Source organism: Papilio machaon, chromosome 23 (assembly GCF_912999745.1).
Source record: "Papilio machaon chromosome 23, ilPapMach1.1, whole genome shotgun sequence".
NCBI lineage: Eukaryota > Metazoa > Arthropoda > Insecta > Lepidoptera > Papilionidae > Papilio > Papilio machaon.
The window spans coordinates 4,774,580-4,788,462 of NC_060008.1; the positions used below are offsets into that span (position 1 = coordinate 4,774,580).

At 30.8% G+C, this 13,883-nt stretch overlaps 1 protein-coding gene across 5 annotated transcripts in view; it reads right to left on the reverse strand.

The window, feature by feature from the left end:
• The window catches only part of LOC106707325 (trehalase), a 54,520-nt gene that overhangs the window by 1,352 nt on the left and 39,285 nt on the right, over nucleotides 1-13,883 (reverse strand). For 3 of the 5 annotated variants that reach the window (XM_045683772.1, XM_045683771.1, XM_045683773.1), the window contains exons 11-14: nucleotides 13,700-13,870; nucleotides 12,846-13,061; nucleotides 12,365-12,473; nucleotides 10,435-10,567 (exon numbers count right to left, since the gene is read on the reverse strand). In XM_045683772.1, coding sequence (XP_045539728.1) covers nucleotides 10,435-10,567; nucleotides 12,365-12,473; nucleotides 12,846-13,061; nucleotides 13,700-13,870 — 629 coding nt within the window. Of the gene's footprint in view, nucleotides 1-6,778; nucleotides 6,836-10,429; nucleotides 10,568-12,364; nucleotides 12,474-12,845; nucleotides 13,062-13,699; nucleotides 13,871-13,883 lie in introns of those variants that run through there. The other 2 variants (XM_045683775.1, XM_045683774.1) reach the window with 2 other exon arrangements.

Here is a 13,883-nt window from a genome sequence, read left to right on the forward strand (position 1 = left end):
GATAACATAGTCAGTGAAAATATTTGAATTTTCAAACAAACAACGTTATATAATATTTATTTTTTACAATTAAATGTACGATAGATAGACAAATAATTTTTAAAATACGACAAGTAACAAAAATGCCTAAATTACAGTATTACATAATATATTTGATTTTATTTTTACAAGACAGATTTTTGATAGTTCATAGTTCGTTGTGCAAATAAGACCCCTCCCTACGACAATTGTCAATTAAGTACGAAATAAATTGTGATACAAAAAAAATGGATACTTCATAGGCGTCTGTTGTCAAAATAATCATCATAAAACGGACAAACTATACTGAATCTAATTTAAAAAGTTATTTAATCAGTGAATAAGGGTACCCATATACAGCCTGTTTCTATTTTCAAGCAGTATATGACAACACTTGGACTAGCTAGCTGAATAGGAAGGGTCGGGCTACTAGCGTCTAATTTAACGTCAAAGGATAACACATAAGGACAGAGTCGTGGGTGTATCTTTAATGTCGTACTGTATGAGTGACGGCTGACGGATATTAATGGAAACGGTGCTGTAATAATGCAGAATTTTTTTTATCGTATTTTACAGTTAATTAGATTCTAACACAAGAAAAAATGGAGTTATATTTTCCGAAACCAACTTTTTAAATTATTATGGCCCAAATACGCAACTAGAATTCACGACCTTCGATTCCAAATATACAATAATATATTAAAAAATGTCACTATAAAATTTAACATCCTGTATATAAGAGTTGAAATAATTGATTCTGTCGCACAATGCGCGCGCGCATTCGAATCTGTAGATTCTATTCAGTTCCATTCAAACCGCCGAAGTGAACGGTACTGTACCCTGTTACTGTTAAATTGAATAAAGCTGAGAGGAATTAAGCAAACCTATTTGGAGCTAAAACAATAAATATAAGGTAATTTTTTTCTTTTGTTTAAATAATTTAAAATTTAAATGTCCTCAAAAACGTTTTAAATAGTTAAATTTTTAAATCTGGTTTTAAATTCAACTTTTTAGGAAATATCTAATATGTTTATTAACTAGCTGTCGCCCGCGACACTGTGCGGCATTAAAAACGTAATAAGTAGCTTATGTGTTCTTCCAAACTGTTTCACATCTGTGTCAAATGTCATCAAGATCCGTTGAGCCTTTCCGGAGATACCTTCAAACAAACATCCATCCATGTATACATTCGCATTTATAAAGATAGTCAATTATTTGCATAATACAATTGTCTTGTTTACGTAATTATTGTAAAATGATTTTTTTTTACAAAATGTAACTAAAAGCTACAAAATATCTAGAATAATATCTAGATTTATTTTACCAAATTAACATTTCTACTTTTAACTGTTATTTCTTATTAAAAAAAAAGTTTTCTACTATTTTTTTTTTTGTTATAATTCCAATTTAATTAATAATGTTTTACTTAAATATACAAATATTTTTTTTTACAGATTTGCCTGAGGATTGTAAGGAAATAATTCAAGTAAGCAAAGTTAAATTGTTTTACCACAAAATAAACATTGTATTCGTTTTGTGTTTTATTTTCCAACAAATGACATATTTAAGTCGATATACAACTTTAGAAACTGTAAGCTTTTTGGGAGTCTTGAACTTCAATACCTAAACTCAATTCAAACTAACTTCAGATGTTTTCAAAATTTCAGACAATTTAAAAAATCCACAACTATTAAGTTTAGCACCCAAAACTTTTAATATTTTTTAATAGTAACACCCTGTATATTAAATTTCTGAACTTGTCATTTAAGTTATTCTTTCAGTTAACAAATATAAGTGATAATGTATGACGCATTTGTTGAAAATTACTAAAGCAAACTAAGAATTCTTAATACTTGAAAAAATATGATAACATCCAAATATCATTTATTTAGTTTAACAAGTTGCTGGAAGTTTCTAATGAAAACTGTTTCGTAATCCGAAATAATTAGAAATCTAAACAGTTTAATACCAAATCATTTATAATTCCTAGTTATTTCTAATATGCTAAAACATTGACAAATTATTATTAGTTGGTCTCGCCCGCGACTCCGTCCCCACGGAATTAAAAAAAAAAACTTAATAAGTAGCCTATGTGTTCTTCCAGACTAGACTCTACACTTGTGCGAAGTTTAATCGAGATCCATAGAGCCGTTTTGGAGATACTTTCTAACAAACATCCATCCATCTAAACATTAGCATCTATCTATATATATAAAAGAAAGTCGTGTTAGTTACACTATTTATAACTCAAGATCGGTCGAACTGATTTAGCTGAAAATTGATGGGGAGGTAGCTTAGAACTAGGATACGGACATAGGAACTTTTTTATCTTGTGTGCTTTTTTTTTGTTCTGCGAGGACGAAGTAACGGGTAAAAGCTAGGTAAGTTAACTTTATATTATAAATGCGAATATTTGGATGTACAGATGGATAGATGTTTGTAAGAAGGTATCTCCAGAACTACATATATCTCGCTGAAATTTGGATGAAGAACATAGCGTAAAACACATAGGCCACTAATTTATTTTTATTTGATTCTGCGAATCGCAGGCGAGAACTAGTATTCAATATTTAATCAGGGAAATTCCCAACATTGAAGTAAGTAACAATTCCTGGGACTTTACGTTGATGACATGAATACAAGAAAAACGAATATTTCTGATAATTTTAAACAAAGAAATTAAGACAATAATAAATAGGTATATAATCCAGGTATATAAGTTAGCTCTCTAGTAGGAGAGAAATAGTACTCTTTTTTATCTTATGTGTGTCTAGTGCCTGGTACAATAAGAGGTTAACAATAGGGAAAACGAAGAGGAAAAGCCACGAATCCCTAATTTATGGTAGAAATAGATGATTTTTGGTACCATTCTAATTAGTGTAAGGTGACCGATATAAAAGATGTTTAGTGATAACTCAAAACTCAAGGAAATGTGAACTGGGCAAGAACAGAGCAAAGTTATCAGCAAACGAAGCAAACGATGGTCAGGTGTCTACTGAGAACTACAATACCTAAAGATGAAATGACAACGCGAAGATTGTAATCTCACAGCTAGTGTAAAAGATTAGTTAGTACTTGTGGAACGTAATTTAATTATTATAGGTAAATATTAAACAATTACAACGATTAATCTAGCCAAATGAACAACGAAACAAAAGATTCTGTGATCACATAAACAATTAAGTTGTTAATTGTGTAAATTCAAGCCATGTTTCAACATTATTTTGTAAAGATTAAAAGATAGTTGTTATTCAGTACACCAAGGACATCATATAAATTTACACAAAAGGCTGTATTTGTATGAAACTGAACGAACAAATAGATAAAGGTGTTACAAAGCGATGTGACAAGGTTGCAGGTGAATTTCAAATAGTACAAGCTATTTTAGACTCTATTGTGTTAACAACACGATATAGAATTGATTGTGGTAAGTTATGTGATTGTACATTTAGATACGGCTTGGTGCAAGTCATAGGGGGTAGAGAATTCGGATTAAAATATTTTTATTGTCTTTTAATATTTATGGTTATTGGCTTTAGATTGTAGAGATTCGATAATAAAGCGGGCTGATAAAAGATAGAGAATATAGTAAAGATAGAGAGAAAAAGAGATACAAAGAATGAAAGAAGGAAGAAAAGACTCTATGCCTGAGATAGACTTTTGTACAATTATATTTTGACATAATCTATGATATTTAAATCCAATAAAGAAAACAAAACAATTTAGACAACATAATTTTACTTAAAATTCTTTTAAATAATTTAGCTACATATTTTGTAATCGGATATGATAAACCTATATCGCTTATAAAATCGCTAAAGCTTGTACTTTGTGACAAAAGTAGACTACCTATAGTACAATTACTAAACAATACATGAATGTCCTAATGGCCTTGTCCTGGCCTGTAATTATGTAATGCATTGGACAAGGCACCTTGATTGTTCCCATTGGGACAATGAAAATACTAGTGCATACAATAATAGAATTACGTATCCTCCCTAACTGTCACCTCCATTGTCAAACTTGTTTGACAATATATTGTCATACCTTTTATTCTTTTAAATTAGAAAGAAAAAAAGAGACAAAATCATGAAGTAGTAAGAAAACTCTGAGTTAAATTTTCTTTCTTTAGAATACCACTAAAGCTATAGTTCAGTTTTAACTCAATAGTCTGTTAAAACTTACGCGTGTAGACATTGTTACTGTCAGTTAAACTGAACTGTCTGACTGTTCAGTTAAAACTGAAAGTGTGTAGTTAGTTTAAGGGTTCATAAAACTTCTTAATACAAATAAATACAGTTATTAAATAACGATGTCTTTGCAATTGTTCTTTTTATTACAAGCGAATTGATTAAAAATACTTTTAATATTCAATGTTAAGTGATTGTAATTACATTAAGCCATAAATTGATACTAAAAGGCCATTGAATTAACATTATTTTACGCAGAATATTGGTATAAAACTAAAAAAGACTTCAGCTCAGTAACAGTGGATCAACTTTTTTTCGCAAGATTTTATAATAAAAAAGTGAAACTTGTAGTTTGTATTTAATTAAATAAATATTATTGGAAAATTGAAGTCTTTTATTTACGTTAATCTATGCTTGTCAAATATCTATAATCTGTGATGTACAAAATGGCGGGAAACAATTTGACGCTAAACCAATATGGCGACCTTGACAGTAGAAATTGCGCGACGGGACAACGCGACATTCACCTCAACCTTACATCTCTAACTCGGATCACTAAGCTAGATTTATTACAGGAAACCTATTATTAGATGCTAGATGTTGCACATGCGATCTGACGTCAGACTGCAAGTACAATTGTAGGCAATTTTTGCAACGAAATGGAGTCGATTTTTTATTCAAAAAAAAAGGTATTTGAAAAAGTTCTTTAAGATTTGAAACTACCATTTGAACTTTCAACTGAAATAAAAACGGTACAAGCTCGGTTTTTGGTTACGAATTATTTGAATACCGATTCCTTAAAAATATACATTTATTTTAGGGTCCAAAAAGAATATTCAAAATTTCAAATTACACTAACATCAATCTACAATCTAATATATAACAGAGTTAAAATAAACCAGTAATCTACCGGAAATTATGGTCAGTACTAGTAGTCTTATAAATAGCAACGAGATATAGTTATATAGCTATTGAATAACAACGTACTAGCAACTCCAAATTGATTTATCCGGCTATAAAAACCGGAATTATCACGATAAGGAAGAGTCGTAATGGACACTTGTTATTTGCAATGTGTGTGTAGTAAGAAATTTCCGGAAGATGGCACTAGATTTCAAGGCTTTTGTGATGATTCTTTTTATTTAAATACAGATCTTTATGTGCGTTTTTTTGTTTAATTTGACATTCTAAAGGCAAGTTAACCAATGTCATGCGACACAGTATTTTGTATACACAAAATTCGTGTATTAGGTGTTGTTTAGCGTACGCAAATGACCCTTATTCCAATAATCACAAGGGTTAAATTATTTGATGGCACTTCTATGACCCAAATAGACACTTCTTTAGAATTAACCTTAAAACATAAAAGTTAGCAATCTAATAGAAAGTTGGTACAGTTGAATAGAAAATTGTAAATTAAAAATAAAAATACGTTCCCTGATTTATAAGATGATAACATTTAAGTAAATATTATTTATTATAATAATACACTACGAAATTCACTAAAATTATAAGTAAATATAATAAATAATTTATATTATTCTAGTAAAATAGTAAAGGAAAATAAAATAGTTTTATTTATTCGGTGCAATAAAGAAAATTTAAGCAAATACAGTAACCTCGATAAGCGAGAAACTTTGATGAGCGAGAGTCATTGTCCGATACCGACGGACGAACTCCATAAGCGAGAAATTTGGGTTACAGAGAAACCTCTACAAAAAGAAAAATATCGCCATCACTTGGACTCTCGCTTATCTAGGTTCGACTGTACATATATTATTTTTAAACATTATAGATTAAATAAGAAATTATAATAATTTACATAATTCATTATACTAACCGTTGGTTTCTGAGCTCAAAATCATGTTTAAAACATATTATTATCTCTGTTTTGTCAAAGATAATGACAGGGATGACGATATGTTTTATTTTTGTCTCAGAAACCAATGGTAATGGAATTCACAATACTTATGTATACATATTAATAAAGGATGAAAGGCAAAGAAATTACTTTTTTACCACATTAGACCCCTATCACACTGGGCGATTTTTGTCAAATGTAATTTTTTATGTTATGTTATCCAATATATGGTATATATGTTATCTAATAGATAGTATATTGCAACTAATTGAATACGCAATTAATGAAAATTAAAGCATTTTTACATATTGGTGCTTTGTAAAGAAGGATTAAAGATTGCTATTTTACTGACTTCATAGGCTACTATGGATATCCATATTAGTGTGGATATACATTTGACTACGGATATACATGGATAGAAGTTGCAGAAGCATTTGAGATTGTTGTAGTATTTACAATATATTATAACATACAATAAATTTCTCTACAAGTTTATCTACGAGTATATGAGTTTCCATAGCCAAGATATATGGGAAAAACATATAACTGTCGCATTTTTTTTTTTCAGGAATAAAACTGTATTTTTTTTTCCAGTATTTTGATATAGAAACCTATTATAAAATAAATATAGTGTAAAATTTATCTAAGATATGTTAAATAATATTGTGAATAAAATAAAAATATAAACTTTAAAAAAATAAAGGATAATGGAATGATCTTACTTTTAATATGCCTCATAACGCTGCTAGATAACACCAAATAATATCTGCAACAAAAAAAATATATAAAAAATTAAAAACGATGGAAAGTAATTGTTCAAGGAGATTTTACATATTTTTGGTGAAATGGCATTAAGAAAAAAGAAGAATTTAAAATATAGAAAAAAGAACACATTCTTAATGTCATTGTATTTTTAGTTGTCTTTTCTATTCATGTTTCTCAATATACGCTTCTACAAAAAGTTAATTTCATTTTAAATGTTTTTACCATATACATTTTGGTCCGATTCGAGCCGCATATTTTACAAGACCAATGGATACTGTTGAGTGGTAATAAATAACGCTTTTAAGAACAATTTTTACAATTTTTAAGATGTCTCAGTCAGCAACAATACGGAAGCTTATTAATCATATTCACATAGTCTAAGGAAGAAATAAACATTGCTTGAAACAGTACAAGTAAGTTGAGAAGTTGCAGAAGCCTGGACTATTCTTAAGAAGTATTCGGATTATAAGCGGTATGTTGCCAATTGTAACATGTTTCATTAAGAAGAATTGATAGCTCAGTTTCCTACAGAAGAATTGTAACATACCTCAATCAATAATGCTATCAAACATATTATATTACTTTACAAGAACCATACATAAGTTAAACACAATGAAACAAGAAAGCATTTTAAGCAACCGCTCAGTATTATTCATTAAGTAAGAAACTCACATCTTGTAAAATATTAATTTGAAACAGCAGACAGTCACACACCCTGGAAGTAGATATATTGGGAGAACATGAATACAGCAGCAGGAAAACAAAAGACCCGAAGGAGAAGGAACAATTAGTACTACTACACTTCTCCTGTAAAATGCAGCCTGGTCAATATGTTACTGTCTACAACAGCACTAACAGATGTTTTTTCAGACAGACTATACACACGTCGTTAGCGCTCTACATGACCAGGATACAGGCCTCGTTTATTACCGAGTTAATCTCGGTAAAAAGGATTGATGACAAATCGAGGTAACAAACATAGGTGAAGGTAAGATGAGTTAAGAGTGCGGTAAGCAATATACAACCTTCCACCTAGATGTCATTGCATTACTTTTTCCCTGTCACAGCCCTTTTTTCATGATGTGGAATAAAGGATCCACCTGTCTCTTAATAAGTGAGGTACCATTACTTTAAGTTAAGGACTGAGGTCATACAATAATGGTATATTTGACAAGGAGACAGGCATAGTTCACTCGTATAGAATGAGTCTATCGAGTGAGTCACACAGGTCAGAACAAGCATGGCATAGAGAGAGAAAGCGAGACAGAGAGAGCAACACAAATAAAAGTGCACTTACAATATTAGAAAATCACAACATATAAGAAATACTTATGACATCATTACATTAAAGAGTTTTTTGTAAGAGATAGAGAGAGTATACATACACATAAGTAGTCGAGATTTATTCCAGAAGTTTTCGTAGACAGAATGAGACTTAAGCAACACTACGGGAACATTAACAAAAGATGATGAAGCTAATTTACCAGACAAAAATAAAAGGAAATGACAAGGGAAGTTAATCAGTAAGTTATTTTCAAACAATTTGTTGAAGAGAATACAACGTGTGGTACCATCAAGTCGTTCGCCGATATAAGCATTTAGTAAAGTATTTACAAATTCACATACTCTAAAAGTGGAGAACAGTATCATAGAGTATCTAAGTTAAGACCACGCGGCGAAAGACGAATGAGGAAACAATTGTTTTATTAATGTTTACTACATCATGCAATTAATGAGAGAAGACAGACACAAACAAATAGGAGATCGACATTTCTTCCGCGAAAGACTTGCACACTTATTAGATGGAAATCACACAGAAATAATTATTAGGAGATATTACACAATGTTAAAGTTGAGATCGCTGAAGAAAACAAGAAGCATCGCTTGGCGCGATGAACCAAAACAATCTTTAGGAGCAATACAAAGTAAATCAACATTTTCATTGCAGCAGCACTCTTCTATTGGAGTTTTGAGATTCAGAAGCGATTCAGCTATTTAAGATTCTGAGATAGAGAACACTACAATTTTTAAGATACAGTCCATTCCACTTACCTGGATTTCTCTATCATATTAGTAAAGTCACATATTGTCAGATATTCACATTCATTCGATTCATTTAGCTGTTTGACGTCTTATATCATTACAGCTATACTTAGTTATGAAGTTGCTGATTTTCAATTGAGATTATATAGTGAACATTTTTTAGTATAAGTTAATCAAATGACTAAGTATAGAGATGAGTAAGTTACAATGATATGAGAAATGTAAATAGAAACTAAAACTTTAAGAAAAAATGATGTCTGAAATCAGATTTAAAGAAGAATTAGAAACACACTGATTTGCAGATAAAAGAGTATATTTACATAATTTGAGCAAGGAGAAGATGAATAATTAGCAATTTCAGAACAATACAATTAATATTAGAAGATGCAATCAGAATTCATTGCAGCATTTGCAAGATACGCAGTTAGAAGAGTTTGAGGATACACGAAGTGATAGCACAGATTTCATCTGTACAATTGAGAAAGTAACAACACGTTTAAGCAGAATATAGTAATGGCAAACGTAGAACATTTACAGCAGAGTTTTAGAAATTATTCAGCACCTCTAAGAAGATTAGCACAAAACACTAGAGTTTCCACCACCGAATATGAGAGCAATTATCATTACAGAAGAGGAGAGAATACACAGGAGCTGAATAACTAGCATTTAATATGAGTCGTAACGATGAAGTGCAAAGAGGATTGAGTCTTTTAAACGATCGTTATAGAAGGCAACTTTTTTAGATTCTCCCTCACGGTGGCCGGTCTTCGGTTATTGAAAAGACTAGTAGTCTTTTGGTGGCCGGTATGTTCAAGGAGATTTTACATATTTTTGGTGAAATGGCATTAAGAAAAAAGAAGAATTTAAAATATAGAAAAAAGAACACATTCTTAATGTCATTGTATTTTTAGTTGTCTTTTCTATTCATGTTTCTCAATATACGCTTCTACAAAAAGTTAATTTCATTTTAAATGTTTTTACCATATACAGTAATTTACATAATGTAATTAGGGCACAATTTCACTAGTAAATAAATCGGTCGTTATACAATATACGGGGAGTCCCCGCATACGAGTTAAAGTCTAATGAAAATGAGATTATTGTAAAAAGGACTTGTGATGGAAATCTTTCACACAACGACTGCGGGCGCTAACAACCAATGAAATTGCCCCCTTATAGGAAGATGGTGATACAAGTTATCTAAAAAGCAACTATGCCTAGACAGGTCTAGATAAATCTAATAATAGGAGATGAAACAAATACCTTCAAGTTCTAAGCATATCCTAAAAAATTTACATCACAATCTATGCAGTTACCTAGAAATGCTTGAATGACAAACACTATTTTTTTGATATAGTACAACGTACAATGTTCAAGTTGAAAGGTTGTCGATGTCTACCTTAGAGGAGGAAATAAAGTTATAAGAGCATATCTCTCCTTCCAATACGTTCCATTCCTAGCCTAATCAGCTTCCCCTACTCGTTCCTTCTTTATATGAAAAGGTAACAAAGAACAAGAGGTCTAGAATTTTTTAAATAGATTTTTTTCTTACCTCACCCTAACGCTCCTGCAGCGACGGAGGCCATGACCACAAGCACGGCGGTGGCCACCCCGCTGGCACCGACAGCCGCGCCATGCACCGCACCATCAACAGCATCAGACCCGAACGCCTCCGCTGCTGACAACCGCTCTGTCAAATAGTCAGGCGTCAGTGCAACAGCACGACACGCCGACTATACACTAACCAATAGGCTTCCAAATATATTTTTTTTATTTTGTCACCGGTCAATTTTATTAGTTGCCAGTTTATTTTTAGTTTATTACTGGCCAGTGTTTATGGATTGCCTTTTTTTAATTTCTATCAGTTTACAGATTTATCGACCATTTTTAAAATTAAATCAATATTTTTGATTGGCATTTTTTTGTAGAATTTTAACTAAAATTCAGATTTTATTTAAAATTAATTCATTCAAATAAAAAATTATTAAAAAATAAAACTTTAGAATGTTTCAAATATAAACTTCATAATGTGCACAGTATTGTATAAATATTTTAGGAAATTAACTTTATTATTTATTTATAAATAAAACTTAAGACCCCAATGCCCTTCATGCACTATCAAAAATCCCTTTAGCACCGTGACCATAGATAATAAAAGCGTCAGAAACCATAAATTAGTGTATAGCCCGATAGATATTTACATGCAGTTGCTAGAAATAAAATATAAATACACAGATAATATTAAGTTTAAGAACTGCCACAATATTATTGTAACATTTTATTGCATACATTTGTATTGACACAAATGTAACTGCAATTAAAATCAACAGTTAATTTTTTTTTTCAATTTAAATTAAATTATTATTGTGGCTTATTTCTTTTTAAATACAATCGAACGTAGATATGCGAGAAACTTTTGTAAGTGAGAGTCAGTCAAGTCCCGTCGAATGACCTCTATAAGCGAGAAATTCGGGTCAGAGAGAAACCTCTAGCGAGAAAAAAGTTGCGGTCTCTTGAACTCTCGCTTATCTAGGTTCGACTGAAAATGTTATAATAGACCGTTTGCATAAAAATAATAATAATAAATATACACAAAAGCAATATACATAATAGAAAACAACAATTTGTTAAAAAAAAATACAATTTACAAAGCAAAAAAAGCTACTATACTTTACTACGATAATAAAAATCAAATCTAGAAATAAGCAAATTATACAAAAGAGCTAAAAAAAAAAATTGAGTGTTTTTAAAATTTTATGTGACTGTTGAACTAAACTGTACTTACAGTTATATTAATTAATATTAACCTCTCTTTAAAAAATCCCCTAAGACATACAATTTTTTTCACTCTTAAAAAAAATAAAGCGTTCGTAACAATAATAACCTAAACATGTATTCTAAACCTAGGGTTTCCACTGTAACAAAACCTTCACAATGTACCCCTTTTATCCTCTATGATATAGACAGAGATGGCAAATATTTTCTTGTATCAGTTTCTTCAGTGAAAGCCCACGGTAATTACTGGATTATGACATACAAAGTGAACTGAAATGAACGTACCATCTCCGACTGCAGTGATGAACGAATGAATGAACAAAGAAAATTTCAAATTAATATTTTTGAAGCGGCAAACTAAAGTTCTTAGAGACATTTTTTTTTAAATTTACGACGGATACAAAGAAAATTGGAAAAATTAATTTATTGGAATGAAACTGTTTGGAAAAAAATATTACTTTTGCGTTGTGTTATTTTTCAAAAATGCTATTTAGAAAAATTTCAATTTTAACCCAAATATAAATAGACAACATATTCAATATTATAGTTTAGTAATATTTTTTACCAACAAAAAAACTAAAGTATGAATTAAATTAAAAAACGATGAATTAAATGTTTCATATGATATCCTATCCCAATAATTAATAATGATGAATTCAATCAAATGATATGCGACCTTATTACCCTGTAAATAAAGTTGTATATCGCTCACCTCCATATCGATTGAGTAACGCCATAACCACGCCATTGGTCCAGCCAAAGCCGGTCTGTAAAACGTACTCTCCTCCGCCGCCATATCCACCAAATATTGTCGCATCGTACTAAAAAAACATGTATTTACTTTAAAAAAACAGGATAAAACAATTTAAAAATACAATCGAACCTGCATAAGCGAGAAAGTCTCGCCTTTAGAGGTTTCTCTCAAATTAGAGTTTCTCGCTTTTAGAGATTTCTCTCAAACTAGAATTTCTCGCTTTTAGAGGTTTCTCTCAAACTAGAGTTTCTCGCTTTTAGAGGTTTCTCTCAAACTAGAGTATCTCGCTTTAAGAGGTTTCTCTCTAACTAGAATTTCTCGCGTATGGAAGTAATTTATCGAACTTCTACAAATTATGTAATTTTTTACAAAATGAGTTACAAAAAATAAATTTTAAGGTCATTTTTTTAATAGAAAAAGTTATATAAATATATCTAACCTTTTCCAGCATAGCAGTTTTTTGCTTCCAGACTTCGAAGTTAGACCTGACCCACTTGGTGGCCATCTCATAGGCCAGACGTGTGGCCTCCGGCAGCTTGGTGTTGGCCAGACCTGTCACCACTATGTACTGCAGCGGTGGCCATGCATTGGGGTAGTCCCATTGCTCTCCGGAATGCTCAAATGTAGTGGGGATACCACCCTCGTAGATGTCAACCTGGAAAAAGAAATACAAAGAAAAATAAAGATTAATTTCAGTACAAGAGGACGTATATTAAAAAATATATGTTTTAAATTTAAACTTTGATCTCAGAAACCTACGCTTAATAGAAAATATTTGACATATTTAACTTCATAGTGAAGTGAGTCTTTTTAAAGAAGACTTCTTGTTTTGAAGTTTCGATTACAAAATTGTTTTAATTTTTTTTCATCAGTTTTTTCGATTACATATTTATTGTAAGTTAGGAATTAAAAATAACTTAATAAGTAAGTTATGTATTCTTTCATACTATGTCATAAATGTATGTCAAATTACATCAAGATCTGTTGAGTCGTTCCAGTTCCTTCAAATAAACATACATCTAAACATTCACATCTATCTTCTATATATATAAAAGAAAGTCGTGTTAGTTACACGTTTTATAACTTAAGATAGGTCGAACTGATTTAGCTGAAAATTGATGGGGAGGTAGCTTAGAACTAGGAGACGGACATAGGAACTTTTTTATCTTGTGTGCATTTTTTTTGTATTCCGTGCGGACGGAGTCGCGGGTAAAAGCTAGTATATAATATTAATAAATTAGTATTTAAAAGTTTATAAGCATTAAAAATAAATAAAAAATTATTAAAAATTACCTTAACTTTATCTAGATAATTAATAACTCGTCTAACGAAGTACTCAGTGCGAGCTTTATCATAACTGCCTGTCCAAAGTGGGGCAACATTAGACGGGTAGAAATAGTCCCGCCGTCGTTTAGATTCCAGGCTGTAATCCAGCCAAACTCCTACATCCTCATGCCATAATACCTGGAAATAAATT